The sequence below is a fragment of the Corylus avellana genome, chromosome 4 (genome assembly GCF_965113065.1).
Source record: "Corylus avellana chromosome 4, dhCorAvel1.hap1.2, whole genome shotgun sequence".
NCBI lineage: Eukaryota > Viridiplantae > Streptophyta > Magnoliopsida > Fagales > Betulaceae > Corylus > Corylus avellana.
Window position 1 is genome coordinate 30480048 of NC_142493.1, and position 26981 is coordinate 30507028.

Consider the following 26981-nt stretch of genomic DNA (forward strand, 5'->3'; position numbering starts at 1 on the left):
CACGTGTTTGTTCTAGTAAAGTTAATTAAGTTGGTGTTGTGTGGCCCTAGTACTGTGTATATACAACATGAATCACATAGAATTCTGCCTTTCCAACATCTTAATATCTATCTATATATAAAGTACTGATGATCATCTTGTCATGTCATATTAAGATGAAACAATACTTTATATATAATCAAGATTTTCCCAATTTTGATAATTAGCTATTTAAAAATCATAAGAATTAATCTTATATTTCAATTTTATGCGTTGGAGACAAAAGCCACGAACGAACAACCTTCATACACGTATGTGAGTGGAAAAGAATGAACATTATATATATATAAAATGATTAAAATACATCACCCCTAGGCCTAAACCCTTGTCCTTTTTATTTTAATTATTTGAATTAATATATAGGCTACAGTTAGAGGCTATAGTACGTACAGTAATATATCATGAATCACACACGAGTCATAGTCTTCTTCTCGTGCCTTCCTCCCTTTATAAATAAATCACATGACTCTTTGTTGCATGTGACCATCTCTCCTTCCCTTCCCTTTTAATTATTTTCTTCCGCGCCATTACTCATCTTCTTCTCTCCTGAGATGATGCCCCCTGAGCAAAAAACTACCACTACTACCGCCGGCAGCAGTCCGCCTAACATGCCACTCACAAACCGCTCCGGCTCCGAGAACTCTTCGGTCCACGCCGACCCTTCCGGTTGTACAAGTACCTCTCATGTCACCCCTCGTTTGGAACATCAGACACCGGAGAAGCGGCCAGCCATTCTCCAGAAATCCTTACGCCCCATTACACTTATGGTACGTACGTACGTAATAAACAAACGGTACACCTGCAACTATATATGTATATAATTGCACAAATTTTTATACAATTTTGTTTGCTGCAGTTCGAGGACGTGGCATATAGTATAAGCCTGCGGGCTGTGCTAAACGGCGTTAGTGGGGTGGTTAGACCCGGCGAGCTTCTGGCAATGTTGGGTCCGTCAGGCAGCGGCAAGACCACCCTTCTAACCGCCCTGGCCGGCAGGTTTCCCGGCAAGGTCTCCGGCACAATAACATACAACGGCCAGCCTTTCTCTAGCTCCATGAAGCGCATGACTGGTTTCGTTACCCAGGATGACGTGTTATACCCTCATCTGACTGTGCTGGAGACTTTAACCTATGCTGCTTTGTTAAGGTTGCCTAAAGAGCTTTCCAGGCAAGAGAAAGTTGAGCTGGCTGAGATGGTCGTCGTGGACCTTGGACTTACACGGTGTCGTAATAGTGTTGTGGGCGGGACCCTCCTTAGGGGTGTTTCGGGTGGGGAACGGAAACGGGTCAGTATCGGGCAGGAGATGCTGGTCAACCCGAGCCTCTTGTTGCTCGATGAGCCCACTTCCGGGCTCGACTCCACCACCGCTCAGCGTATCGTCGCCACTTTGCGAGGGCTCGCCCGGGGCGGCCGTACGGTGATCACCACCATTCATCAGCCTTCCAGCCGCTTGTATAGGATGTTCGACAAGGTCGTGGTGCTATCTGACGGGTGCCCCATTTACAGCGGGCATGCGAGTCGGGTCATGGGGTATTTCGAGTCTATTGGATATGCACCCGGGTTCAATTTCGTCAACCCAGCTGATTTTCTGCTCGATCTTGCCAACGGTATGGATTTTCTAAATTAAATAATATACTATTTTTATTATTATTATAAGATGGTGAGTAGATGGCCAAGAGAATGCAGTGGCCAAGAGAATGCAGTGAAGCATTTCTCTTATTATTAATATTATTAGTATTTGATGTCTAATGTGGGAATTAACCGACCAAGTAAAATTGAAGACACGTTACATGGCTGCAGTGTGTTACACGTGTGGGCATGCAATATGGGATCTTGTCCATGTCGGCCCCACAAGACCTTTTAAGGGTTGGTGATGATTTAGGTAGGAGTCAGTTTTCGAAATTAATGATGATGACTGCAAAAGAGTTGTTGATAAGTCACCACCCGAAGAGTAGTCAAATGAAGTCAGTTTTGTCTTTAGTCCAATGTAATTGTATATATTTTTGGCAAATCAAAATTACGAGCTTTATGCAATAAATAATAAAAGAGTAAGAAACGGTTAACGGTCCATTTCCCATCACGAATTCATCAAGAGATATTTTTGTGTTTGATTCATCATAAACTGAAAAAAAAAAAAAAAAAGAAGATTAATTGGGATATTTTCTTCATTTGGAGATGTAGGTATAGCTCCTGATATCAGGCAGGATGATCAGGTGGAGTTTGATGGAAGATTAGACGACCATGATGATCAGAATTCAATCAAACAATCCTTGGTTTCATCCTACAAAAAGAACCTATATCCTGCCTTGAAGGCTGAGATTCACAGGAATGTAAGCGACCCAGTTCTCTCAACATCATCCAGAATAAGTAAGTGAAAATCAAGTATTAATTCTAGATGCAATATTAAGTTCTTTGAATGTTTGCATGCCGTTATATGTATTTGCACAAGCTAGCTAGTCTTCCTAATTGTTGTATCTGTGGGTTACAGATTGTGAGAACCAATGGAGCACCACCTGGTGGGATCAATTTATGGTGTTGCTAAGAAGGGGTTTACAAGAGAGAAAGCATGAATCTTATTCTGGTCTCAGGATTTTCCAGGTCATGTCTGTCTCACTTCTTTCCGGCCTGTTATGGTGGAAATCTGACACTTCTCACATTCAAGATCAGGTATTATAACTACACGCAACTTCAAAAAAAAAAAAAAAAAAAACTTAAAGAGTCGTGAATTACCATGCGTTTTAAGAAACTTTTTCAAAATTCAAAAATTTTCATTAACGAATATATATCGATATAAAGAGAAATAAAAAACTTGAAACAGGTTGGACTTCTCTTCTTCTTCGCCATCTTCTGGGGTTTTTTCCCACTATTCAACGCCATATTCGCATTCCCTCTGGAGCGACCGATGCTAATAAAAGAACGTTCCTCCGGCATGTACCGCCTCTCCTCCTACTACTTTGCTAGAATGGCGGGCGACTTGCCGATGGAGCTCGTGCTCCCGACAATCTTCGTGACAATAACTTACTGGATGGGCGGTCTAAAGCCTTCACTCGCCACGTATCTCCAGACCCTGTTGATCATCCTTTTCAACGTGCTAGTCTCCCAGGGGCTCGGCCTTGCGCTGGGCGCGATCCTGATGGACGTAAAGCAGGCGACAACTCTGGCGTCGGTGACGATGCTTGTGTTCTTGCTGGCCGGCGGCTACTACATCCAGCACATACCATGTTTCATTGCTTGGTTGAAGTACATATCTTTTAGCCACTACTGTTACAAGCTTCTTGTCGGGGTGCAGTACACGGCGAACGAGGTTTATGTTTGTGGGTTAGGGGTGCCCTGTCGGGTGCGGGATTTTGCTGCGATTAAGTATCTGGGTGTTGATAATATGTGGTTGGATGTGGCTCCTTTGATCGTGATGTTTGTGGGTTACAGGGTTTTGGCCTACTTGGCTTTGAGGATGGGACACCCTCGCTGACTGCTCGAGTTTGATTGAATTGAGATCTTGTGGGCTCGCCGGGGAAAAATCATTGTAAATTTAGATTCAAATCATGCTGATGGGATTTTCCCAGTTCTTTCTAAACCAGAAAGTGAAAAAGAAAGCAAGATATGAGATGTGGCTGTACTGAATATGATCATGATCATCACTTTCCATGTACTGGGGAACTGATCGAGGCCAATTTTCTGCTTCAATCTTCATTATTATGTGAATTTTATGATTATTATTGTTTTAATTTGTTACTGCCTAAAATCACTCTATTAATTACATTAATCGCGTAATCACACTAACTAAGAACACTTATATCCGACTCAACAAAATAACCACATGTTTGTTAAGTAGTTATAGTGCTCAACAACTTTGTTGGTCATCAATATATACTTGATAATAATAATAATAAATCTAATTTTATTCTCTTTCTTCTTTGGGAATAAAGAAAATAGAGAAATAAATAATATTTTAAATGAAAATTGATAACTAAAATATTGAGTCGGATGTAGGTGCTTTGAAAAAATAGATGGCTAAAATAAAAAAAATGTGATCGTTTAATTAAAATTTAGCTAAACATTTGTTGAGCCGCATGTGAATACTCTAACTAAGAGGATATTCATACTCTTAATTAACTGATGGCAATCTGGTAATTAACTTATGGGTGATTTATGGGAAAGATGAGTTAGGGCCGACAATTTTTGATACGACCCGTGAACTCGACATAAAATTAAAGTGTTAGAGTTGAGGTGTCTAACCCATTTTAATTAAATGGGTCAAGTTAGAGTTGACTTATATAGTCTTGTACTTATGTTTCAACATGACCGGAACCCGACATGCAACATGATGAAAGATAATTTTTGATATGACCCATGAACCCAATATAAAATTAGAGGGTTAGAATTAAGAAGTTTGACAATTTAATTAAATAAATCGGGTTAAGATTGACATACATAGTGCATCGTTAATAGAGTGTATAACTATGCTGTAACATTACCAAACTGGACTACATTTGTTGCGGTAGAAGTAGCAATTGAGTGGGTTCTAATTGAACTCCTTCGACCACAATTAAACAGCATGTGGTGGATGACCTTAATTACCGTGGACCCATTAGAGGAGAAGGCCCACAACCGTAGGTTCGTCCAAGCCTGCAACAGAGCCCACTAACCGTAATTGAGAGTAGGCTTTATTTTGTGGCCTATGGTAGGCTTTTTTTTTTTTTTTTTTTTTTTTTTTTTTTTTATTTATTTTATTATTATTATTATTTTTTAATTCAAATAATTATCCTTAATTAGAATTATGAGCTTCCATAAACGCTATTATTAACTTAATAAGTAATTTTTATCTAAACTAATTGCTTGTATGAACGTGTGAAGAGTTTTGAACCAAACGCTTCAATGTATTAAATAGAAACCCCCCAATTTGAGAGGTTGAAGGGACTCTTCCTTTAAGTGTTATGGATGATTCCATTATCAAAATTATGAGTGTGTTGAGTCATATGATAATTCCTAGCAAGACAAATTTCGCAATTCAATTTCTTCCAAAACGGTCCAAGAATTACGTACCCAAATACTTTTTTATTTAATAAATTACCACTTACCTTAAAAACCGTAATCGAGACAAAATTTGAATCAAGACTATACTACTCTAGCTAATACTATAATAAAAATAAAATTACCACCTATCTTTAAAGTTTAAGTTAATAAAAAATAGTCACTTAATCAATATTCTAACAGAAGTTTAAGCTAATAGTTTGATTAATTTTTCAGTAATAAAAGCTATGGAAACTACTGAAGTGATTGAGTGTATAAACTCTTTACTCTAAAGATTTTGTAACCTATAATTAATTTGTTTCTGTTGTTCCTTCTATTAATTGCTAGGGCAAGCTGCTTTTGATCTGAATATCAATACAATACTTGAGTGTTTATGAGAAAAAGGGTGTGAGCTTTTCTACAAATTAAAATCCCAATTGCAATAAAATGTATGCTATGAGAATATCTACTCGTGTCTTAGAATGAGCATAAAATAATATCAGAAAAATATGCCTTGGGCAAAGAATCTGATACAAAAGCATCCCTTTTTGAAGGCTAAAGAGGCCTCCAGTTCAGTTTATTCCATTCCCATACATAATAGACATGTCACTTCTCCATCAATCCACCATTTGGTGTGTAAGAAAGAAATTATTCCAATTCCCTTTCATCCACAGCATGGAAGCTCAGCTATATATGGACGCTTCTCAGTGGAGCTAATACTTGAGACCAGCAAACGTAGACAACTCTTTCTTTGTGAAGAGCATTGATCATTAGAGGGAGAAAAGAAAAAATGGCATCAATCAAGACTGAGAAGCCTGCTGTTGGTGCTCAACCACCTGCTCAGGCCAAAAAAGAGCCCGCCAAACCTAGCGGGACGACGCCGAAAGCTCCGGGTGCGGCGGCGTCCAAACCGGCCCCTAAGAAGACTGAGCAGAAGCCTCGGGAGCCTAAGAAGAAGGTATGAATGCATGTTAGAATATATCGTGTGAGATTTGGTAATAAAGCTGCTTAATTAATGATCATTAATTTGTTTTATTTATTTTTTATGGTTGATTAGGCTGCAGGAACCAAGTAAGCAGGTAGAATGAGGATGACAAGGCGTGGGTGTGAAGGGTCCATGAAATTCATGCCAGTCCTCCTTAAATGTTACAATTAATATTTACAGAAGTTGCTTGTGATTTGTATCCTGTACCCATGTCTGTCTTTTTAGGCTTCCTGTGCTAAATAAAAATAAATAAATATATTTGAATAAAGAGTTTGCCTATGGTTTTGTTTGTTTTTTTGGCATTGGGGCAAATTTGATTGTCTCTAAGGGGTAGGTCGATCGACTGAGGACTACGCCTCATGAAGTAGGGGTCTTTAGTTTGAATCCACCTCTCCCTCCTCGGTGGACATGTCAAAAAAAAAAAAAAAAAAAATCGAGCATTTGGAAAAATCAAAGGCAGTTTCTTAGAATATTGGGATAATAGTTATATCATGTCATTGATATACAAGAAGAGCTCAGAAAAAGGAAAATAAATTGATATACACAGGAAGAAACCAAAAGAAACAAATATTTCCTTCAAATTCAGATGCAAGAAATTCTTTTACCCCGTCTATTAATTAGATTGACATTTATCTTTAGAGAAAGTGAGAGAAAAAGAAAAATATCCAGTGTATTGTGTTTCTTTTTGAGTTTGTGCAATTTTTTTGTTTTGCTGATGTGGCAGATTTTGAATGGGTGGCTGAGCCTGACCAAAGTTAAACTCTTAAAAATAATAATAAAAAATTGCTTTCCCCATCCATATACTTCAAGCAGTTAAGAAGCATGAATTTATCAGTCAATAGGGTCTAATATGAAATTTGGGAAAAATCATGCCCATAATCATATTCCATGTCGGAGACTTCCATGGACCATGCATCTCTGAATCCTTTGGCATTGGCATATCTGGACAGATTCAAACAGTTGTCCAGGAAGATGTACAAACCCAGGTACCTCAATGATAGGGAATCTGAAATTGATTTGAAGAATTTGAAATGGTACCAATGGCGGGTGCGTTTGGCAAAGGACTTGAAAAATGGAGTAGACTGAAAGTCAAAAACGGTAGCAGAATTAATTGATATGAGAAAAAAAGTAAGAATGTTTTGTATAAAAAAGTGAAAAAAAAAAATTGTTTTGTAATGATTTTTTTATTTGAATAATTATAAAAAGTGATTGTTGTGATATAAAAAGTAAGAATGTTGGAGTTGATTTTGAAATGAATTTTTTAGGTCTTTGAGTCCTGTCTAGTCCAATCCTTTGACAAACATGCTCTAGAGATCAGTTAAGCCTACTTCCGCTTCTTTTATAATTGGAAAAAGTACATAATTCCCCTTGAACTACCACCGACAAAGGTTTTCAAGAAAAAAATTTAAAGGTAATGAAATGTCTAAATATGAGATAATAAATGGTCACCGGGTAATTATTCAGTCATGCCAATCACAAGATAAACCAGTCGGTGCAAGCATGAGATAAGCCGGTCGTGATGGTTGCAGGATAGGCCGATTGTGACGTTAGAAAAGTTAAATGAAGTGTAAAGATCGAATGTTAATGAAATAGTGAAGGTATAATGAAAACTATGCATTCGTATGATGATTATGTAAAAATGAGAGAGAACTTTTCAAAAGATAAGGGATCACGTCAAACAGAGTTGATTGTAATTCTCTACTTACTAATTAAGCCATGGATTCATAGTTCTACTTAAAAAACATTATTTTACAGAAATTGAGCAGATTAAAAGCTGATGAAGACGAACAACCGTGGGAACATTAGACTAAGCTTCAAGGGTATATATATATATATATGTCTTGGCATCCTTAGATTTTTGTTTTGATATAGTTGAAGCATAAGTTGATAGATTATAATGTATAATTAGAATTACAAGTTGAAAGGCAGTTGTCATGATTATGTGGCTGTATATATATTAATATATACAAACAATGTGTTATGGTTAGTGCATGCTACGAGGACTTATTGTTTATCCCAAGTAGTAGAAAGTTTCAAATAATAATAATAATAATAATAAATAAATAAATAAATAAATATCTGACAAATTTCACTGTAATATTTTTGAAAAAATTCCAGTCTCATTGAAGAAGGATCACGAGCATAACGTCCTGACATCACAGAGCAAAAAGCTCTAAAAAATCATAGCCGAAGCTACGAGGTTACAAATCATAGATGCTTACATAAAAATCAAACATTCAAGACCTATTTATGACATCAATATCTACTAGCCTATGACTTCTTTTCAGTTATAACACTAGATCTGTTTCAAACAGATTCAACTCAATGCATAGGTAGCTTATCTTCCTCGCTTTGAAAACAGATCACATCCACAACTCAAAGGTCTGGACAATCCTTATTCAAACAAAAATAAAGACAACAAAAAACAGAGAAAACCCAGACCCAACAGAAAAATAGCCATAAAAGCACAAATCTGCTCCTGAGAAGACTAGATCTACTCATCATTGACCCAAAACGGTCGGGAAACTACATCATTTTCCTCATAGATCGCTCATGAGAGCAAATCTAAAACATAATAGTAGTGCTCGCTATGTGAATAATGTAAATTATTGCATTTATTTTGGTTGCCAAGACGTTACATAATGTGTTAGAATATAAATTAAATGATTAAATTCATCTATTCATATCAGTTTAAGCTTTTAAGATAAGTGGTGAATAATTAACATGGTATCAGAGTTAGAGGTTATAGGTTCAAACTCTGACTTCACAATTAATCATTTATTTCAGTTAAATATTCTACGTGTTGAGTTTCACCTTTTGTTAGAGGCTATACTCCCCACTTTTTGTAACAACAACTCTTCTTGGAACTGTTGTTGTCTTTCTTGCACCTTTTGTTTTGTATCTTTAGCCCATTTCTATTAATTGTGCTGCTTTTTATACACTGGTATTGTATTCTTGTTGGTCTTTTGCTATTGTTCGAGTTCTTGCCATTATTGTACCTTTTTCTTTCTTGTCTTTCATGTACCTCTGTTCTTAATTAATATTATCCTGTTCTTGCCTAGAAAAAAAATACTAATAAAAAAGAAAAGGGAAGTATCTAGGCTTTGCTCTTTTGCTGGTAGGATTTGGGAAATCAAACAAAGTTTTATATTCTAACTATTCATATGGGTGTATGCCACTGAAAGATATGGTCTACTCAGTGGCTTAAAAAAAAAAATGGCATTTAATTAAACAACATAAAAGATCATCGCCTGAGGCATTTCTCTAATCAATCAATCTTCTCAATTGAATAACAAATTTAAGCTTTGTACCAAAAGAGAAACAACTACACTTTATTGAGTGCTAATGATAACAATTCCCTTAGCATGGCATGTGCCCTTTGTCATACTCTTAAATCGCCACTTAATTATCTTAAAATTTTGATTATTTAATTGAATGCTTTAATACTTTCTTTCACGTGTGGATTCAAATTATCTTTTAATAGGTGAATCTCAACATATAAAATATTTAATTGAAATGAGATGTGAATAATGAATACTATATATGTTAAATCATCACTTATCTTAAAAGTTTAAACTGAGAGGAAGTAATAAAGTTAATAATTTAGGACCTGTTTGGGTGCGCATTTGAGGAGTCTAAAAGTGTGTTTAATACTTAAAAAGTTCGTTTGAATAAAAAAACACTCGTTTGATAAAAAAAAATAAAAATTGAAAGTATTTTTAAAGGTTTAAAAAGCCAAAACACACTTTTGGCAAAAACTTCATTTCGCTTTTTTGATTTAAAAGCTTTATTTTTCAAACGCAATTCCAAACATGCTCTTAATTAAATGCTTTAACATTATAGCACCCTTGTACTTCTGCATATAATATATATATATATATGTGTATGTTAGAATGCTTTGGTAGCATGTTGGAATAATGGAGAGATATAGAAAAGCGGAAGAATAATAGGAAGAGCGGAAGCACACAATGGACTACATTGTACATATTGATATCCTATTATGATAATGGATACAGAGGCCTCTATTTATAGAGAGGCAAGTAACTTAATAGACTAAGGAAAAGTAAACCTAATAGACTAATAATACCTAAGGAAGTAAATAACCCTAAATAACCCTAACATAATATTCTTAACTATATATATACTTCCAGAAGGTTCTGGAAAGAGAGATGATAAATAAGGTTATTGCATGCAGGACATGCATCACCCTGATTCACCCAACCATAGAAGCATCAAATCGTGATATATATATATATGTGTGTAATTAAGCAAATTAAGCATCTGATGCTAAAGCCCTTCAAGTGCTCTCCGAATGATTGAGTTATTCCATTATCTTGAAATGGCACCAATCCTCTTGTCGTCCTCTACTGTCACCTTGTGATTCGAATTCCTCAACAACAGCTGAGCAACTCTGCTATAAAAGGGAGCACGTTTGGGAGGAGACAGCAGTAGAGGCGACCGATTATATAATTAAGTTACATATATAAAACTTTCGTTTTATCTCTTTAATTACAACAATGGCATCAGTGAAGGGTGAAAAATCAGTGGGCACACAGCTGTTTGGGCAGGCCAAAAAGGACCCTGCGCCCAAGGCCGGTGACACTGCAACCAAAGCTCCGGCTTCCAAGTCGGGTGCAAAGAAGGCCGCACCAAAGCCTCAGGAACCCAAGAAGAAGGTATATATATATTTCGTAATTAATCATCCATGCTTTGATGTGTTTAATTAATATAATTGAAATTACACTTTTTTGTTTTTCTGGTGATTGAATGAATAGGGAAAAGGAGGGAAATCGGCATCAAAGCACTAACCATGCAAGCTTGTTCGATGGTAGCAGCCTGAGAAAAGCAGCTACAAGCAAGAAGATCAAAGTTATATATTTTGTATAATTAATTAATACTCCTATGGTTTAATTAGTTAATTTGTATAATCATGGGAAATCGATATCTAGCTATGTACGTCAGCTGCTTAGGCATGGCCTATTGAAATAACAACGATCTTCTTGCCATATATATATACCGACTTTTATTTTCTCAATATTAATGCTCTCCTTTCTTAAAATTATTTTATTATTAGCTTTGATCAACTGTTTTTAGAGGGTGTTTAATTTTGGCTTTTTGGTTTGATGTGATGTGAAAGATTTTTTAGCATATTGTACTTTGAGTTGTTTGTTAATTTTTTTTGGCTAGAAATTTATAAAATTGTCTTAAAAAGTGTTGCCAAACGAGCCCATGTTTAACCGTTGCTGACTAAACGACATGCCACTTTATGAAAAACGACAGGTACAGTTTCAAATAAGGATATCCTTTTCTTTCTTTTTTTTAGGCAAAGCAGTAACTACGCTAAACATATATATTTATAGGAAAATAAATAAATTTTCAAATAGATCTCTCGATCAAGTTACCATCAAATTAATTAATAGTATGTTATGTCAAACCAATCAATTAATGTGATCATGTGGCTCTTGTTTGACCCAAGATAAGGGTAAAGTCCACTTAACCTCCTCGAACAGTCGAACTACTACCCCAATGACAATCTACCCTCCAAACTATTAATTACGACAATTTACCACACAAACTATCAAAACAATGACAATGTACCCTTAAGGAGGTTAAGTGAACTTTACCCATTAAAAAAAATACTCTAAATAAAAAGTTCAAAAGTTTAAAACAATTTTTTTTTTTTTTATAAAAAAAATAGAGGTGGTTAATCAACTTTGCCACATACAATTGGGCATATGACGTGTCAAATGAAAGCCATGTGGCATTAACTTACTTGGTTGGATGTAGTACACCATTAATTAATTGAATAGTAGGTTGATAGAATGACTTATTTGAAATTAAAGAAAATTTAAGGACCCATTTGTTGAAATTAAAAATTCAGAGATTAAATTAAAAACGACCTCCTTCATGTTTTGCCATGAAAACTATTGGTGCATAATGCATCACAAAAATTATGACTTTTTTTTTTTTTTTTCTTGTAAAAAATAATATTTATTTATTAGGACTTATGAGCCTTTATTTATACTGATTAGACATCCTAATCCATTAAGAATTAGAAACCTTATTTCTTTATTTATTCTTAAGACTAGGGCTTGTGTCATTGTGTTTTGATGAACGAAGCTTGTAGAGATGGGTTTCCTAATGTTCTTTCAACTTTTGCATATTCCTTATTATTCCTGGTATTCTGAGTGAATCAATCAATAAACCTAAAAAGAAATTTGCTTCCAATAAAATCTAATTTTCCTACACACTCCCTGCATCAACTATGACATATCTTTCTTATCCATTAAGAATTAGGAACCTTATTTCTTATATCTTTAAACAAAAATTATTTGGCAGCACCAATAAAACAACAATGCTGGGAACAAATAATTAACAAACATGTTTAAGGAATGATCATGTACCCTTGAGTTGAGTGTAACCAAACTAAAGAAGGATCATAGCTAATCCATAGTATTATCGAGATCCAACAAAGATTAAATTGTCCATTAATAAAAAGAATGATCATAGTCTATAGGAAGATCTGTCCTGAAAACATCCGTATTTGAAGCAAATACCATTACAATCTTTAACTATTACGAGGAAAAATAAGAAATCCCATAAGAATGCACAGATGCAGAGAGAAAGAGAGAGATAGGCTGCTAAGGGTTACAATTATGACTGAGATATTTACAGTATGCGGAGCTGAATCAACAAAAATATGGGTGTTTAGGTTAATAATTGAGTGATCAAGAATGGTTAGAATGGGCTAACTCTGCGAGCCAACTGCAACATAAATTCAGGTACAAGGCGCCTTCTTGGAGGAGCCACTGCATCTTTGGCGAGGGCCTCCATGTCACCAGCATGAATATTAGCTACTAAATCTTCAAACATCTGATCTCCACAACCTCTCATCGGATCCTGAATACCATGTGCATAAATGTTTAAACATGAATGGTAAAGATAAACCAGTTTTTTTTAAAGAAGCAGGGAAGAAAATAAGCATCTGAAGCAATTTCAAAGATGCATTGACAAAAAAATGAATAGTTATGCAACTGTTGCAGAAACTCTCAGCCTATCTAAAGAAGAATCTTAGCCAGTTGAAAGGAGCATCGCTTACAGACACAAGAAAATGGCATAATCACCCCAGTGGTTTCTGCAATCCACAAAAGCGACATATTGATGAAACAAACTAAAAAGGAAGCATTTTAAGTGGTCCCTTTACCTGAACAAACAAATCTGTGTGACTCTTTCCTTCATACAAAATTGATTCAGCTTTTACCCCAACACTTTTAAGAGTTTCAGCAAAATTCTTACTGCACAAAAGAAGATGATAATTAGATCCCATCAAAGCACTTCAAACTTGTTACATACATTTACAAATAAATTTCACTACTAATCTATTGAATTAATAGAATAAATTTCCCACTCCCATACTCCCACTCTCATACTCCCCGGCGTAGCTTTTAAATTTACCATTGGATCAAAATCCAATAAGATCTGAAGGACAACTACACCTTTCAAAGCTCAGTAATGTCTTTGATAATTTGACACTATGTAGTACTATTACTTTGAAACAAGAATGTCAGTAATAAAATTTATATCAACACCCCAACAAACCTCATACATCATTTAATGAAAAAATAATTAGATGCAGTCATAGAATTCAATCCAGAGCAGACTCAAACCTGTCATCTGAAGGTATGGAATAATCTGCAGTACCATGAAATAAAATAATAGGTGGCAAGAGGGAAATGGCATTTCTAATGTCCGGGTCCTGGACCATTACTTCAGGAGAGAATCGTCGAAGGGATTGTTCCCCTTCCATTATGCTGGATGAAATTTTAAAGTGATAAGTTAAAAGAATTTACTGGCAGAAATATTAACCAAAAAAATATTTCATGTATAACAATAACTTACTAGCAAATCAGAGGGCATGTACCTTAAAAAGATTGAACGGTACAGGCCTCGATTATGGAAGTGATCTATTAGGTTAAACAAATTGTACCTGTTTGTGGAATTACAAGTAAAACTATAAGATGAATGCAACTTTTAAGTTCAAACACAAGAAACATAAAGGAAAAAAATGCTTGAAAAAAATAATGCAACAGGGGAAAACAAGCGTGGTATCATTACTAGAATAAGACGATAATGTTCATTGCTGTACTTTTTGCGAACTGGTAAATCACAAAAAGTATATCCATAATTATATGTAAGCGTATTTTTTTTTTTTTTGCAATCATAAACTTCAACAACTTATGTCACTTGGATAAGCATGACAATTTAAAGCTTCCATTAATCATTGTTGCACTGTGAAGCCCTGAAGCTAAACTCAGGCAAAAGGCAGAGTCAACTGAGTAGATTCACAATAACCCACCAATATCATAGTCAATTCTGCACTTCCAATCCTTAATACTTTAAAACAAACACTTCAGAAGCAAAGACAAAAAGATGTAAGCCGGAATGATCCAATGGAAGAAATTCACATTTGACTATGGCATGCAAGATGCAATATTCTCCAGACCTCCACTATGAGATATTCTAAACCTGAAAATCAACAAATTATTACCTCCTGACCAACTGGTTGATCACCTTAATGCTTTGGAATCGATTTCAAGTGTCAAATCATGAGAAGCATATAATAGGATTTATTGAGCTTGAAATATATTGAAGAGTTCCACATGGTTCAAAAAACTTGCAACAGACTTACCCTCCAGATAAACCGAAATAAGTCTTTATCTGAGAGACACTCCAAGAAGTGTTCTCTCCTTCACCAGCTTCTTTAATTGCCTGCTCCAATAGCGTGCAAGCAGCAAGATGTGCACCAGCTGACTGTCCCATGAGAAAAATCCTACAGAAACAAAGAATCAGCAGAACAGCTTGATTAGATTAATCCCCCACCCAAAATAAAAGTCGTGCTTTAAATTTATAGAAAAAAAAATTGAAGAATCTTATACCTATCAGGATCACCTCCATATTCAGCAATATTGTTGCACACAAATGAGATACCTTGAGAAGCATCCTTTACCATATCACTCATAGTTCCCTGAGGGAAATTCCTGCATGAATTTTCAATTAAGATCCATAATAGTATGAGAAAGTATTACAGGTGGATACATGTTATGCACTTTATACTGAAATCACACACATAGAGGCATCAATCTCATGCAAATTAAATTCAGGCTTTTTGGACGCTATATCCATGATTATAACATCAAATGAAGTAATCATTTACTGTGAGAACCTATGCTAAAGTTTTATTCAAGTAATTCCTTGGGATGTTTTACCAATACATCTATTATCTAAAAATGTTCAAGCAGGCATATTACTTGTCCATGTCCATGAAAAAGAATATATACAAGCATGCACATGGAACAAGTCAGCGTAATTAATAAAAACAAGTGAAAAGTTATATTTATACATAGACAAGATTAAAACAGAAGAAATTCCAAGTTCATAAACCTAAGGGCTTAAAGGTATCACATGAAAATTGAATCAATCAATGGTCTTATATAACATTTGAACACATAAGGGGGAAGCCTAATATGCAAACAACGTTATCATGAACAGAAACAAGGATAGTCCCCATTCATCAGAATATTCTTTCCTTTTCCGGGGGCACTTCAACTCAATTTTTTTTCGTTTTGCAGTAAGTCTGAGCTCGAGCACATGTCTTTGAGTCTTAATGATGTATGACAGACTTAGAAAATCTGTCCAAAGTACTAGTGATGGACTTTAAGATAGGAAAAGTTATGATCCTGAGGTTTTTTATAGTGAGAAAAAGGCTCTAGGATTTGTAGATTGAAGTTTGAGTTGGGGTTGTAAAAGAGAAAAATAAAGGAGAGAACTTTGTACTGGTGAGGGGCTTAGTGAATGGTAACAGTGTGCAACAAAGAAGCATATGAGAGGAAAAAGATAGTGAAAGAACACTCCAGGCCCGCATGCCTTTTATAACACTAAACACTCATAATTATCAAAATCAAAACTCCTTCAGCTGTGTGAAGTCCCAAAACATGAGTGAAGATGGCAAGAAAAGTAGCAAAAATATAGTTAAACAAAGGACATGGTCCTAGATAGTGCTAAATGGCTAGAAAGGAAACGTGTACCCATCTCTATACAGTTTTCTTTTTAATAAAGTGGCTTTCAAAGATTTGTAGGGTTGTAGTAGTCATTTATCTTAAGCAGCATCACACATCCCAATGGCTGTTATACAATTTAATATTGATAACATTAGCAATGCATTAGGGACAACTAATGACCTTAACAAGAAATAAAATGTTACAACTTTTCTAATAAATATCAAATAGAGGCAGCGTTGCACACAAACAAATCTCAACAGTATTATATCGCTTGAAATGAATCATTCACCTGTAATCTATGCATGCCACTATGATGTCTCTTTCTGATAACTGTTGCCCTAAAAGACAACCCCATGCTTTGTAACTGTATCCAAAGAACGAAGTCTCAAAACAAATTGAAGATGTAGATAAGCAGGTATATGATGCAAGAAAAAAGCATAAATTTTTTTGAAATCAACAGAATCTGACAAGACGTACCCTGTTTACAACTTAAATTCACTTTTATGATTTTACGAATAACAAACCAAAACAAGATTCTGATGTGATCATGGAACTTAGAAAAGTCACTTCCGTTTGTTACTTGCTTCCATACTGTATTGTTGCGTTCTCTTCTGCTGGTGTAAGTACTTACCACCATTTTCAATGGCAATGTCAGTAACATTTTGTAGTTTTATCATACTAGTTAAATGATGTCTCTATCAGTTGCTTATGATATGCACGTAAGACCAAAAGGATTTCGGCTATTATTACTATCTTACTAGACATCCTACTGCAACTTCACTCATCAACTATCAACAAAAAAGTTTCTCACCCAATAATCCAGGCTCCACCAGTTATAATTGCAATGACTGGCTTTGGTCCATCACTATTTTTGGGTAGATACAGATCCAGCCTGCAGAACAAAATTTAAACAATTCATGCCACAAATTTAGGAAATTGAACAGGATATAAAATTCATTAATATTACCTATTTCTTGGCTGATCACCATATACTATACTTCTGCGAATCTGACGGGAGAAGAAATAGTAATATCCAACTACAAAAGACAAGCAGACTAGTTATGCCCCACTAAAATGGAAAAATATAGCTCAGTCCCATCTGACTGATAGAACATACCTATGTCTAAGTTGTATGCAACTAAAAAGTTTATATGCGTGAAACTTCTGAAACAGAACACTAAATGTTACAGACCTTGAAGAAAACCTGGGATAAGTAGCAAGGCGTAACAACCAAGGGCAAGAAATCTTGTAATCCATTTGTAACCTAACCTGAATAAAAATAAATGATTAGAAAGCATCTAGTAATCAGATAAGCTAGATAAAGCATCTCAAAAAAACGTTAAAGCATGCATAATGGAAATTTAAAATTCCCAGGGAACTTAAAACATGGCACAAATGAAATCGAAACTACTGCAAATGTTCTGTTTCCTACTTTCACTGAATGTAAAAGTGATTGGGGTGAACTGGCCTATATGTTAAAGCCCACGCATAATAGATTATGACATTTTACTAGCTCCAAGCAGTTGCCATTGGTCACATATTTTTAGATTATTTTCTTCTATATAACTGTCTGGATGTTCTTTCCACCTATCCTGTCCTTCTTAGAGAGCCTACTTCATATATGTTGTCTCCATTGCACACTTCAAACATGTTTAGACTTTTTCTCATGACCAAATTTCCATCACACAGTTACGTGTAAAGGCTACTTCTTGTTTGCTCAGATGCAATTACTTGTGAAAGTAACACGCAAGGCATCTGAATTTATCAATGTTCTTTCCAACTTTCATATTTCTCTTAGACAGTCTATTTCATATTTGTAGTCCCAAATTACCTAATCCATACATGGTCAAACCTTCTTGATCAAATTTTCCCCAAATAATTTTTTTTTTTTTTTTTTAATCAAATATCATTAAACGTGTAAGGCGTTCTAAAATACACAAAAAGTATATAAGAGAAACCACCTAGCTAATAGAAACAAAAAGAATAGAGAAATCATGGTAACTAATCACCAAAGGAGAAACAAAAGTAGCTGTCCAAAGATACAAAGTATTGAAAAATAAAGACTCAATCTCCTCCACTAAGAGGTCCTTAAAAATTCTGTCATTTATTCACTCCATAGACACCACAAAAGGCACGAAGGCACCATCTTCCTCACAAAAGCACTCCGAGAGCTACCAGCAGTTTACCAACAAGCATGCAAGTTGACCTACTCGCTTAGGCATAACCCATGACGGGAAACCCTCCAAGGCAGGGCCACCACCCCTGAAAGGCAAACTTCGGACTTGTGCAAGGTGCCTCCCACACGGATTATGTAAGACCCAGTTTTGCCACAGGTGTGATCCCAAAGAATTGTTTGCACTCAAGAAAACTCAAACCTTAGACATGATGAAGATGCCATGCCGTCAAAGGCCTTCACCACTTAACCAACCCCTTGAGGTTATTTCAAAGACAATTTTATCTTAGATTCTATTGGGTAAACCCTGTAAGCAAAAACTCAACTTTCCATAATAAATCTAAAAAAGGAAATACCCACGCAATATGAAGCCAATTCCAATGCACAAAATTTTTCAGCATGATATTGAGCGCACATCTCTATTTTATTTTATTTTATTTTTTTAACAATTGTCACCTGAAACATTACACAGAAATCACACGACTATGAAACACCAAAGACATAATACAACGGTAATTATTATCAATTTCTCGGAAACTTATAAAAAAAAATAAAAAAATAAAAAAAAAAGTCAGAAATTTACCCAAGATATCTTAAGAGCTTCAAACTCAATTGGGTCACCAAGAACGTCTCAGCGGCGGCGTGCCCGACATCATTGCCAAATGACTGGCGGCGAGGACTGGAACTGGGGAGTGAAGACAAGGAGTTTTCGCTAGCGATCCGGCGCCGCCGCTGCTGGTAGTAGCTGCTAGAGCTGGTGGTGGTGGTGGTAGTGGCGCCGGAGTAGCTTAAGGTCCTGGGGAGAAGGGGTTTGATGGAAACGGCTTTCTCATCCTCAAATGATGAAGAAAAAAGAAGACAGGCCGTTGGGTCATCCTCTCCTGCCTTGACTAACATTGTGGCCGTGGAAGCAGCATACCGCATGGCTGAAGGGGCTGGATGTCCCAATGAGGAATGTGAAGGCGGGTTGGAAATGGGTAGCAAAGGGGAAGGCATCTTTCTTCAGTATTTATTTATATGTAGAGGGCGATCAGATGCGAAGAGAAAATATATGACAGCAAATCTTGAGCTGGGTTACAACTTACAAGTGTTTGCTTAACTGTTTTCTCGTTGGGTTGGCAAAGCGTGCAAAACTGGCGGATCCGAGGATGAGGATCCAACGTCAAAACCCACAAAGCTCAAACTCAGAATTGGAGGTAGAAGAGTCAGAGAGAGAGAGAGAGAAAGAGAGAGAGAGAGAGACCAGTTGGCTTTTGCCACATGGCGTGCTTTCTTTGGTTTAGTTTCCGTGGGTTTTGGTCCATTTGGAGAGGTTGGAATCGGTCGTTTTGCTTTCTTTCTTGTCTTACTTACTCCTCATTTTATTGAAAATAACTTCACTTCGGTTGTGGCAAACAAGGTGGGTTTTTTGCCCTCCAATAGCTGAATGCCAAATTAGCTTAGAGCAAGAAAATAAAATGAGAACATATGCACCTAATTTTTATCCCCTCACAGCTCCAGCCACCTTGCCTCCGCTAGAATCGCCACCGCCTCCGCTAGAACCGCCGATGCCTCTCTCCCTCTATCTCTTTGTCGGCCACATGGGGTGGCGCGGGCCACCCCAGAACATTTTGGGGGTGGCCGGCGTGCCACCCCAGCAATATCTGGGGTGGCGCGGGCCACCCCAGCAACATCTGGGGTGGCTTGCGGCCACCCCCGCCACCACGAGGGGTGACTAGCGGGCCACCCCAGGGCCTATGGGGTGGCTGCGAGCCACCCTAGATCTTGCTAGGGGTGGCTCGCGGGCCAACCCCGAGGCTTAGGGGTGGCGCGCGGCCACCCCAGCCACCACTAGGGTGGCTTGCGAGCCACCCCTTGACCTAGGGGTGGGGCGCCGGCCACCCCCAGGCCATGGGGGTGGCTCGCCGGCCACCCCTAGCCAGATCTGGGGTGGCCGGCGCGGCCACCCCGTGGCCTGGGGGTGGCCACGCCGGCCACCCAGATGGGGCTGGTGGTTCTCGTGGCTGCCCTTACTTTTTTTTGCTTTGGTGTTTTGTTCTCATTTCAAGTTTTTGCATTTTTCTTAAAATGCTGATGTGTCATGTGGTGATTGGTGGGCAAAAAACCTATGTTTTCTGCCACAACCGTATAGCAGCAGCTCTCCATTTTATTATGTTTTATTTTTGAGTATATCTTCCGTTCAGTCATGGCGTAAATGGCCAAATTTACGCCCACCAACCAGAAGATGACAACTACACTTGTTTTAACTTACAAAATGCACTTACCCACACTAGAATATACCACCCCCTGCTCTTAAAATGAAACCATCGTTACAAAATTTCTCCAAAAAACCCACCAACTCTCTTACAAGAAGCCCCTGCCCACTGCCCACCGCCCAGCAGGCCGTTCCCACCGCTCCCGTCCAGCAGTCCGTTCCCCAAACCAGCAGTCCGTTCCCCAAACCAGCAGGCCATTCCCCTGCACCCACGCCCAGGTTGATCCAACATCCAGCCGGCTACCCACCGCCCAGCAGCTTCAAAATCGACTTCGAAAATCCAACGCCGCCCAACAGGCCAATCCCCCGTCGATTCGGCTGCCCACCGCCTAGCACCAACAGGCCGATCCCCCGTCGATCCGGTTGCCCACCGCCTAGCACCAGCAGGCCGATCCCCTGTCGATCCGGCTGCCCACCGCCTAGCACCAGCAAGTCGATCCCCCGTCGATTCGGCTGCCCATCCCACCAGCCTGAAATCACTTATTTGATCCCCTGTTGGAAGGCTCTTGCCTGAAATCGCTTCTCAATTTTTTTATTTTTTTTCCTGGTTATTTAGTTGCTTTTACATTAACTTGTAGTGCATGTGATGGAATTTGTATAGTTGCAGTGGATTGATGTTGTGGATTGATTTGTTTAGTGATTATAGGTAGCAAATCCACAGATTTCTCATATTTTTAGTCTCTCTTTTTTGGGGTTATTTTGTTGTTTTTACATCAATTTGTGGTACAAAAAATGTGATGAATTTGTATAGTTGCAGTGGATTGATGTTGGCTTTGCAGTGGGTTGATTTGTTCAGTGGATTGATTTGTGGATGAATGATGAATTTGTATGTAATTTGAAAGAAATTGCAATTGCAAAATTGCCAAAAATGTAACTGACACAGTACAACCATATTTTTTTGAAGAAAAGAAACAATTTTTATTGAACCAAATCAGAAAAGAGCAGGAAGCTATTTAGTTACAACATAGCAGATGCTCACAAGAGCATCTCCATTCCAAAATTTGGGAAAGCAAAGGTTCAAGGCCTCCTTTGCTAAAATATGAGCCTGATTAGCCCTCCTACACACTTAGCCACACTTCCACCATACATATGATATTGCCAAAAAAAATGTAACTGCCAGTACAACCATTCAGCTTCAAAAAAAATCACACTACAGACCACTACCACTACAACTTCAAGGAGGTGATGTTGTCTGCACTAATGTTAGATGAATCCACAAGATCTTGAGACATGGCAAACTCAGTTGCATAGGGATACTTCATAGTTGGCAAAATGTCCTGTAAATGATTCACAAAAAATGAGAATTATATAATGGACCAAAATTACTTTTATAGAAGATATGATATAATAACATTTACCTCTACTAAACTTTGATGATCCATCAACCTTAAGTTAGCTGCCCTCATATTGTCATCTCTTTTCTTTTTGATAAGGTAGCTGCCCTCACAATATTCCTAAAGAAAATAAGAATTTAATGTGAATTAAATCAAAATGCATTTTAATGTAAATTATTGTAAATCTCAAAATACAAATAGAATACCTTGCTTGCTTATGGGAAGGACAATTGGTTCTTACATGCCCTGTTTGCTTGCAAATGGTACATGCTCTTTTCTTGTTTTCTTTTGGATTTTTTTTGTGGCCAAAATTTTGGTTTTCCTCTACAACGAACATGTACGGGATCTTGCAAAGTGAATGTAAGGTTTGATAATACTTGACTGCTCAACACATTACCCTCGACGCTTCCTACATCATCATCCATTTTATCTTGATCACAATCACCATCTATTGTGAGAAGCTCTTGATGAAGCTTTTGTAAACCAATGCGAAGATGTTCAGATTTTCTTTTTGATTTGCACCCTGCTTCTACAACTTCATAACATTGCATCATTAAGGTATTGCTCATCAAGGTGGAATAATCTGGTTTTCCTACTTGATTATCATCAATAGAAATGTCATGTATAATGCGACTCTTAGCATTGATCATCCATCTTTCTAAAACATAATGTTGGGGAATAGTGTCCACCAAAGATTTCTTCAAAAAAATTTGAAGAATGTACTTACACAGAATTCCTACAAATTCAAACTTATGGCATATACAAATAGCTTTTTGCTCAAGAACTTCAAATGCAACTTCATAAAATAGACTTTGTCTCCCATGGAAGGCCACCCTATATATCTTCATCCCCCTTCTTCTCAATGTTTAGATGAGTAGTAATTTTGACTATTAAATAACTCTTCTTGAAACATCAAAAAAGACTCTCTTGTATAAACCTTTGCCGTCTCTACTTCCATCTTGTAACATGTTTTCAAAATCGGTCTAGAAGATTTTGTTTTGACATATCTTTCTTTCTCTTTAAAATAACGTGCATCCAGGGCTTTTTCATATTGATAGACAAACTCACTTACCATTGTGCTTGAACGTACATAATATTTAAAAAATTTATTCATACTTTCACTCCTTTGAGTAGTAGACATGCCGGCACAAAATGTGGTTCGCAACTAAGCCGGAATCCACTTTTCACATTGACTATAAATATTTTGCAACCAATCATTCTCTCCCAAGCCATACTTACATATAAGTTCATTCCATTCCATCTCAAACTCTTCAATTGTGATTGTACTATGAATACAATGCTGAAAATCTCCTTGGAAAGATGGATATTTATTATATATATGAGCCAAATGTTCAGGAACTTTCTGTAAAATATGCTATAAACACAATCTATGAGTGGTATTTGGCATACCTCTGCAATTGCCTTGCCCATAGCTTTGTCATCATCTGTAATGATTGTAGAAGGAGCACGTCCAAGCATTGCCTCAAGCCATGTTTTCAATAGCCAAATGTAAGATTCAGCAGTTTCATTTATGAGCAAAGCACATCAAAACATCATAAATTGGTGATGATGGTTAACTCCAGTGAAAGGAACAAAAGACATCTTATAACAATTTGTCAAGTAAGTAGCATCAAAAGTAACAATGATAAGCACCGAATGTTGCACATTCAAGCCCCTTAATTTGCATATGTTAATTCCTTAGCGTTATTATTTGTTTGATTTTGTTTTGTTTTTATTGTTTTCAGGTTATAAATAAAGATGCAATTAATTTCATTGATTTTGGGCTTAAAAGCACACTTTGAGAAGACTTAGAAGATATGGTTAAACTTAACCAATCATGGTTAAGTTTAATCAAATAAAGAAAATGATTAATTCGGAATTTCTCAAATTGGAGTCAAAATCGGATTGGATTCAAATTTGGATTCTGCATACGTCTCGGTATTTTGGCCATAACTTTCAGCTCAAATATCCAATTGAGGTGATTCAAGCGGCAGTGGAAAGCTAACTCAAATTTCTACAAATAATTGTGAAATAGAATTTTCCTAATTCGGAGCGTCGCAATTCCAAAATCGCCCCGCAAGATAGGAACGCAATTCTGGGCGAATCCTATTCCGATTTGGACTTAGGTTTTCTTTATCCTAATTGGACTTGGACTTAAATCTCCGAAATTTCTAGGTTTCCTAGGGCTTCTAGGACTGGCTTGCTCCTTATAAATAGACCCTTAACCTTCAAGAGAAGGTGTGCTTAGTTTTAGATACAAAAATCTTCTTGGAGGCTTGACAAGTTGAAGAGGAGATAATCCATGGCAAGAGGCCATCCTAGCACCCCTATGAGCGGCTAAACCCCTTTGTGGGTATTGATGTAACCCTATCCAAGCACAATGGTTTGATTGTATTTAATTTCTAGATTTTCAATTTATGCATGTTGATTGTATAACTATGAGGATTGCTACAATTGATTTCTGTTCTTCATATTAAATGCAATTGTTCTTAAATTCCAAAATCAATATTTGTGAAATTCTTCTCTTGTCTTAGAAAGTATTTTACTTTTATTGATCTCAAATCATTCTTGTTTTCTGTGATTATGAGGATGATGGTTATACAATGGGTTTAATTGACATATGATCAATAGGATTTGATAGGCCATGCCTAGGGAAGACGGATTGTACTACACCCTAGTTTAGTATAATTTAGGTAGACAGTCCGTGCCAACCGAAGATGGGTTACACTTATTCATTGATTGTATGTATCCTGTTAAAGATTTTGATAATTTATACCTAGGAAAGACGGGTCGTACCGCATCTTAGTGGTTAGGTGGACGATCCGTGCCAACCGAAGATAGATTATGCTTATTCTTTAATAAGGTAGTTTCTTGTTTATTTATAACATGCATAGAATAAATTTCTGGGATTAATTATGATTAGCCATTGTTGTGCGGATAGAGGTGAAGTCAATACCCTACACTCTCTCTCTTATTTTAAATCTCTTTTATTTTCATGCACTTTAGTTTTAAAGAAAATCAAACCAAATATCTTTTTAATTAAGTTAATTTTAATCTTTCAAATTTTGATAATAAAACCCCTGCAGTCCTTGAGGTTCGACACCCTCTCTATAGCCGTATCCTACAAAGATTCGTTCTATTGCGAGTGGTTATTTTTATAATTGATATTTTTGGTCACAAAAATACCACATCAAACAACATCTCCAAAATATTGATATGCAGCTCGTGATCTAGCATATGCCCAAAAGCAATTGGCCATGCATCCATTTTCATCCACTTGGATTGCATAAACAAAACCCGGGTTTTTTATTTGTTTCTTGAGAAAATAATTGTACAATTTTTGTGCATCTCCCTCTCCAAAAATAAGTCTTCTTTTATTGCTCCAGTAATTTTGAACATCTTTAGCAATACAACCAACATTATGATCACCACCAAATTCTTTACTCAACACCGACATTATCTTCCTTGGAGCTACACCGGACTCATTGAGTTTATCTATAAGACACTTTTGGGCACTTGTTACCACTCTATGTCCACGAAGCAAACTTGTATTTCTAGGAGAAAGGAGGTCATGGTTATGTTTAATTGCGAGCTTACATACAATCCATTTTGACTCCACTTTCTTCAAACCCATAAGTGCTTTACATCCTACCCTTGTTTCTGCAGGCTCCGACTTTGTATAAATTTTATTTTGACAATTTTTATGACGAAACCCTTCCCTTGAACAAACATATTCCAACGCAATTAATGACTTATCCTTCGATAGTCAAGTATGATTTTTGCGAATGCTAAAACCTACTCGCCTTGCATAAGCATTATAACATACATGAGCATCTTCTAATTCATCAAATTTCATACCAAGACATGGTTCCACAGGACTATTACACAAAGGTTGCTTCAAATTACTTTGGTCTTCTACCACAACATGTTCATCTTCAATAATCTCATCACCACATGAGATTATCTCAAATTCTTTACTATTAGCACTCATTCTAGTAACCCTGCAAGAGGATAACAACCTACTTTAACATAAACAAAAACAAAAACAAAAACACAACCACAAACACAAACACAAACACAAGAACATACATTTATTGTAAAACTCCACTAACAATCAGTGGAAAGGGAACCTTTAACAACATTCTAATTGATATCCTTAAAGTTACATAAAAACCATTTTACACTTCCATACTCTACATGACAATAATACAAAATCATTTTTGAAACAGGGACTCGAATACTAACAAAAAATTGGCACTGAGGGCACAAAAAAAGGGGACACTAATACTACACAAAATATTTTTCAAACTAAAGTTACAGCCCCAACCTTAAAACACATGTAGTAATCACAAAATTTCTTAGACCTCACGGGCAGAGGAATGATTTTTTCTAATTCCCTCGGCCGGAGTAGTGGTGGTGAACCGTCGGAGTAGTCTGGCGGCATGGGCTTGGTGGAGCTGGGCGTGGGCGGAGCTGGGTGGCTGGTCGGTGCAAAGCTGGGCGGCGTGGGCTTCGCGTGGAGGGAGCGACGTGAAACCAAGCTTCTCGGTGAAGTTTGGTGTTTGGGTCTTTTTGTCTTTTTTTAGCAGAAGTTGTGTGTGGGGGGTTATTATCTTGTAAAACCAAGCTTATTTTGTATGTTGAAATAATATGAGGTGGCAGCATTTGAGTGGAAGGCAGAAAACTCATGTTTTATGCCTTGACCGTATAGCAGCAGTACTCTTTATTTTCTCAATGTTTTCCATGCTCCTTGGTGACTTTTTTTTTTTTTTTTCTTCTTTTTTGGGAAAAACAAGGAAAGGGAAAAACATCAATGGATTGGGCAACTTAACAATAAGCTTCAAAACGTCCTTATTAGAGAAGGTAAACAAAAAATAAACTGGAATGCATTAAATAAATGACATCGCTCTTCTACTTCTTGAGACAACCAAAAAACTTGGTCACCAAAAAAGGTGGTTTGCAAAGTTGCACCATTTAGAGAATAGTTGCAGCACACTTGAACAGATAACTACAACAACAAAGAAACCACTGATGAGGAACGATTCAAAGCCTACAGAAGAAAAATTTAGCACCAAAATACAAGAAAAAACAACAAAATTACAAGAAAGCAGGGAAAATCTAAGACCAA

General features: G+C 36.8%; 2 protein-coding genes and 1 pseudogene across 3 annotated transcripts; 1 reads left to right on the forward strand and 2 right to left on the reverse strand.

Annotated features, from left to right (window-relative positions):
• The first annotated feature begins 524 nt into the window (after positions 1 to 524).
• ABCG21 (ABC-2 type transporter family protein) lies at positions 525 to 3764 on the forward strand. The gene is made up of 5 exons (XM_059590046.2): positions 525 to 806; positions 896 to 1646; positions 2221 to 2406; positions 2528 to 2706; positions 2858 to 3764. Exons 1-5 carry the CDS (start codon positions 591 to 593, stop codon positions 3506 to 3508), a joined length of 1983 nt encoding a protein of 660 aa, XP_059446029.2. The 5' UTR covers positions 525 to 590; the 3' UTR covers positions 3509 to 3764.
• An 8735-nt stretch (positions 3765 to 12499) lies between these two features.
• LOC132179480 (isoprenylcysteine alpha-carbonyl methylesterase ICME) lies at positions 12500 to 19496 on the reverse strand. Of its 2 annotated transcripts, none has more exons than XM_059592214.2 (11): positions 18849 to 19496; positions 17285 to 17361; positions 17060 to 17129; positions 16904 to 16984; positions 16382 to 16456; positions 14971 to 15072; positions 14724 to 14864; positions 13956 to 14021; positions 13702 to 13845; positions 13239 to 13329; positions 12500 to 12934 (listed from the first exon to the last, which is right to left on the reverse strand). In XM_059592214.2, exons 1-11 carry the CDS (start codon positions 19259 to 19261, stop codon positions 12773 to 12775), a joined length of 1422 nt encoding a protein of 473 aa, XP_059448197.2. In that variant the 5' UTR covers positions 19262 to 19496; the 3' UTR covers positions 12500 to 12772. The 2 variants fall into 2 exon arrangements, 1 of the variants encoding a protein (XP_059448197.2); XR_009439927.2 differs by having other exon boundaries at positions 12847 to 12934; positions 13736 to 13845.
• Positions 19497 to 20574: 1078 nt separating this feature from the next.
• Positions 20575 to 25793, reverse strand: LOC148586602 (protein FAR1-RELATED SEQUENCE 5-like; annotated as a pseudogene).
• Between the last annotated feature and the right edge of the window lie 1188 nt (positions 25794 to 26981).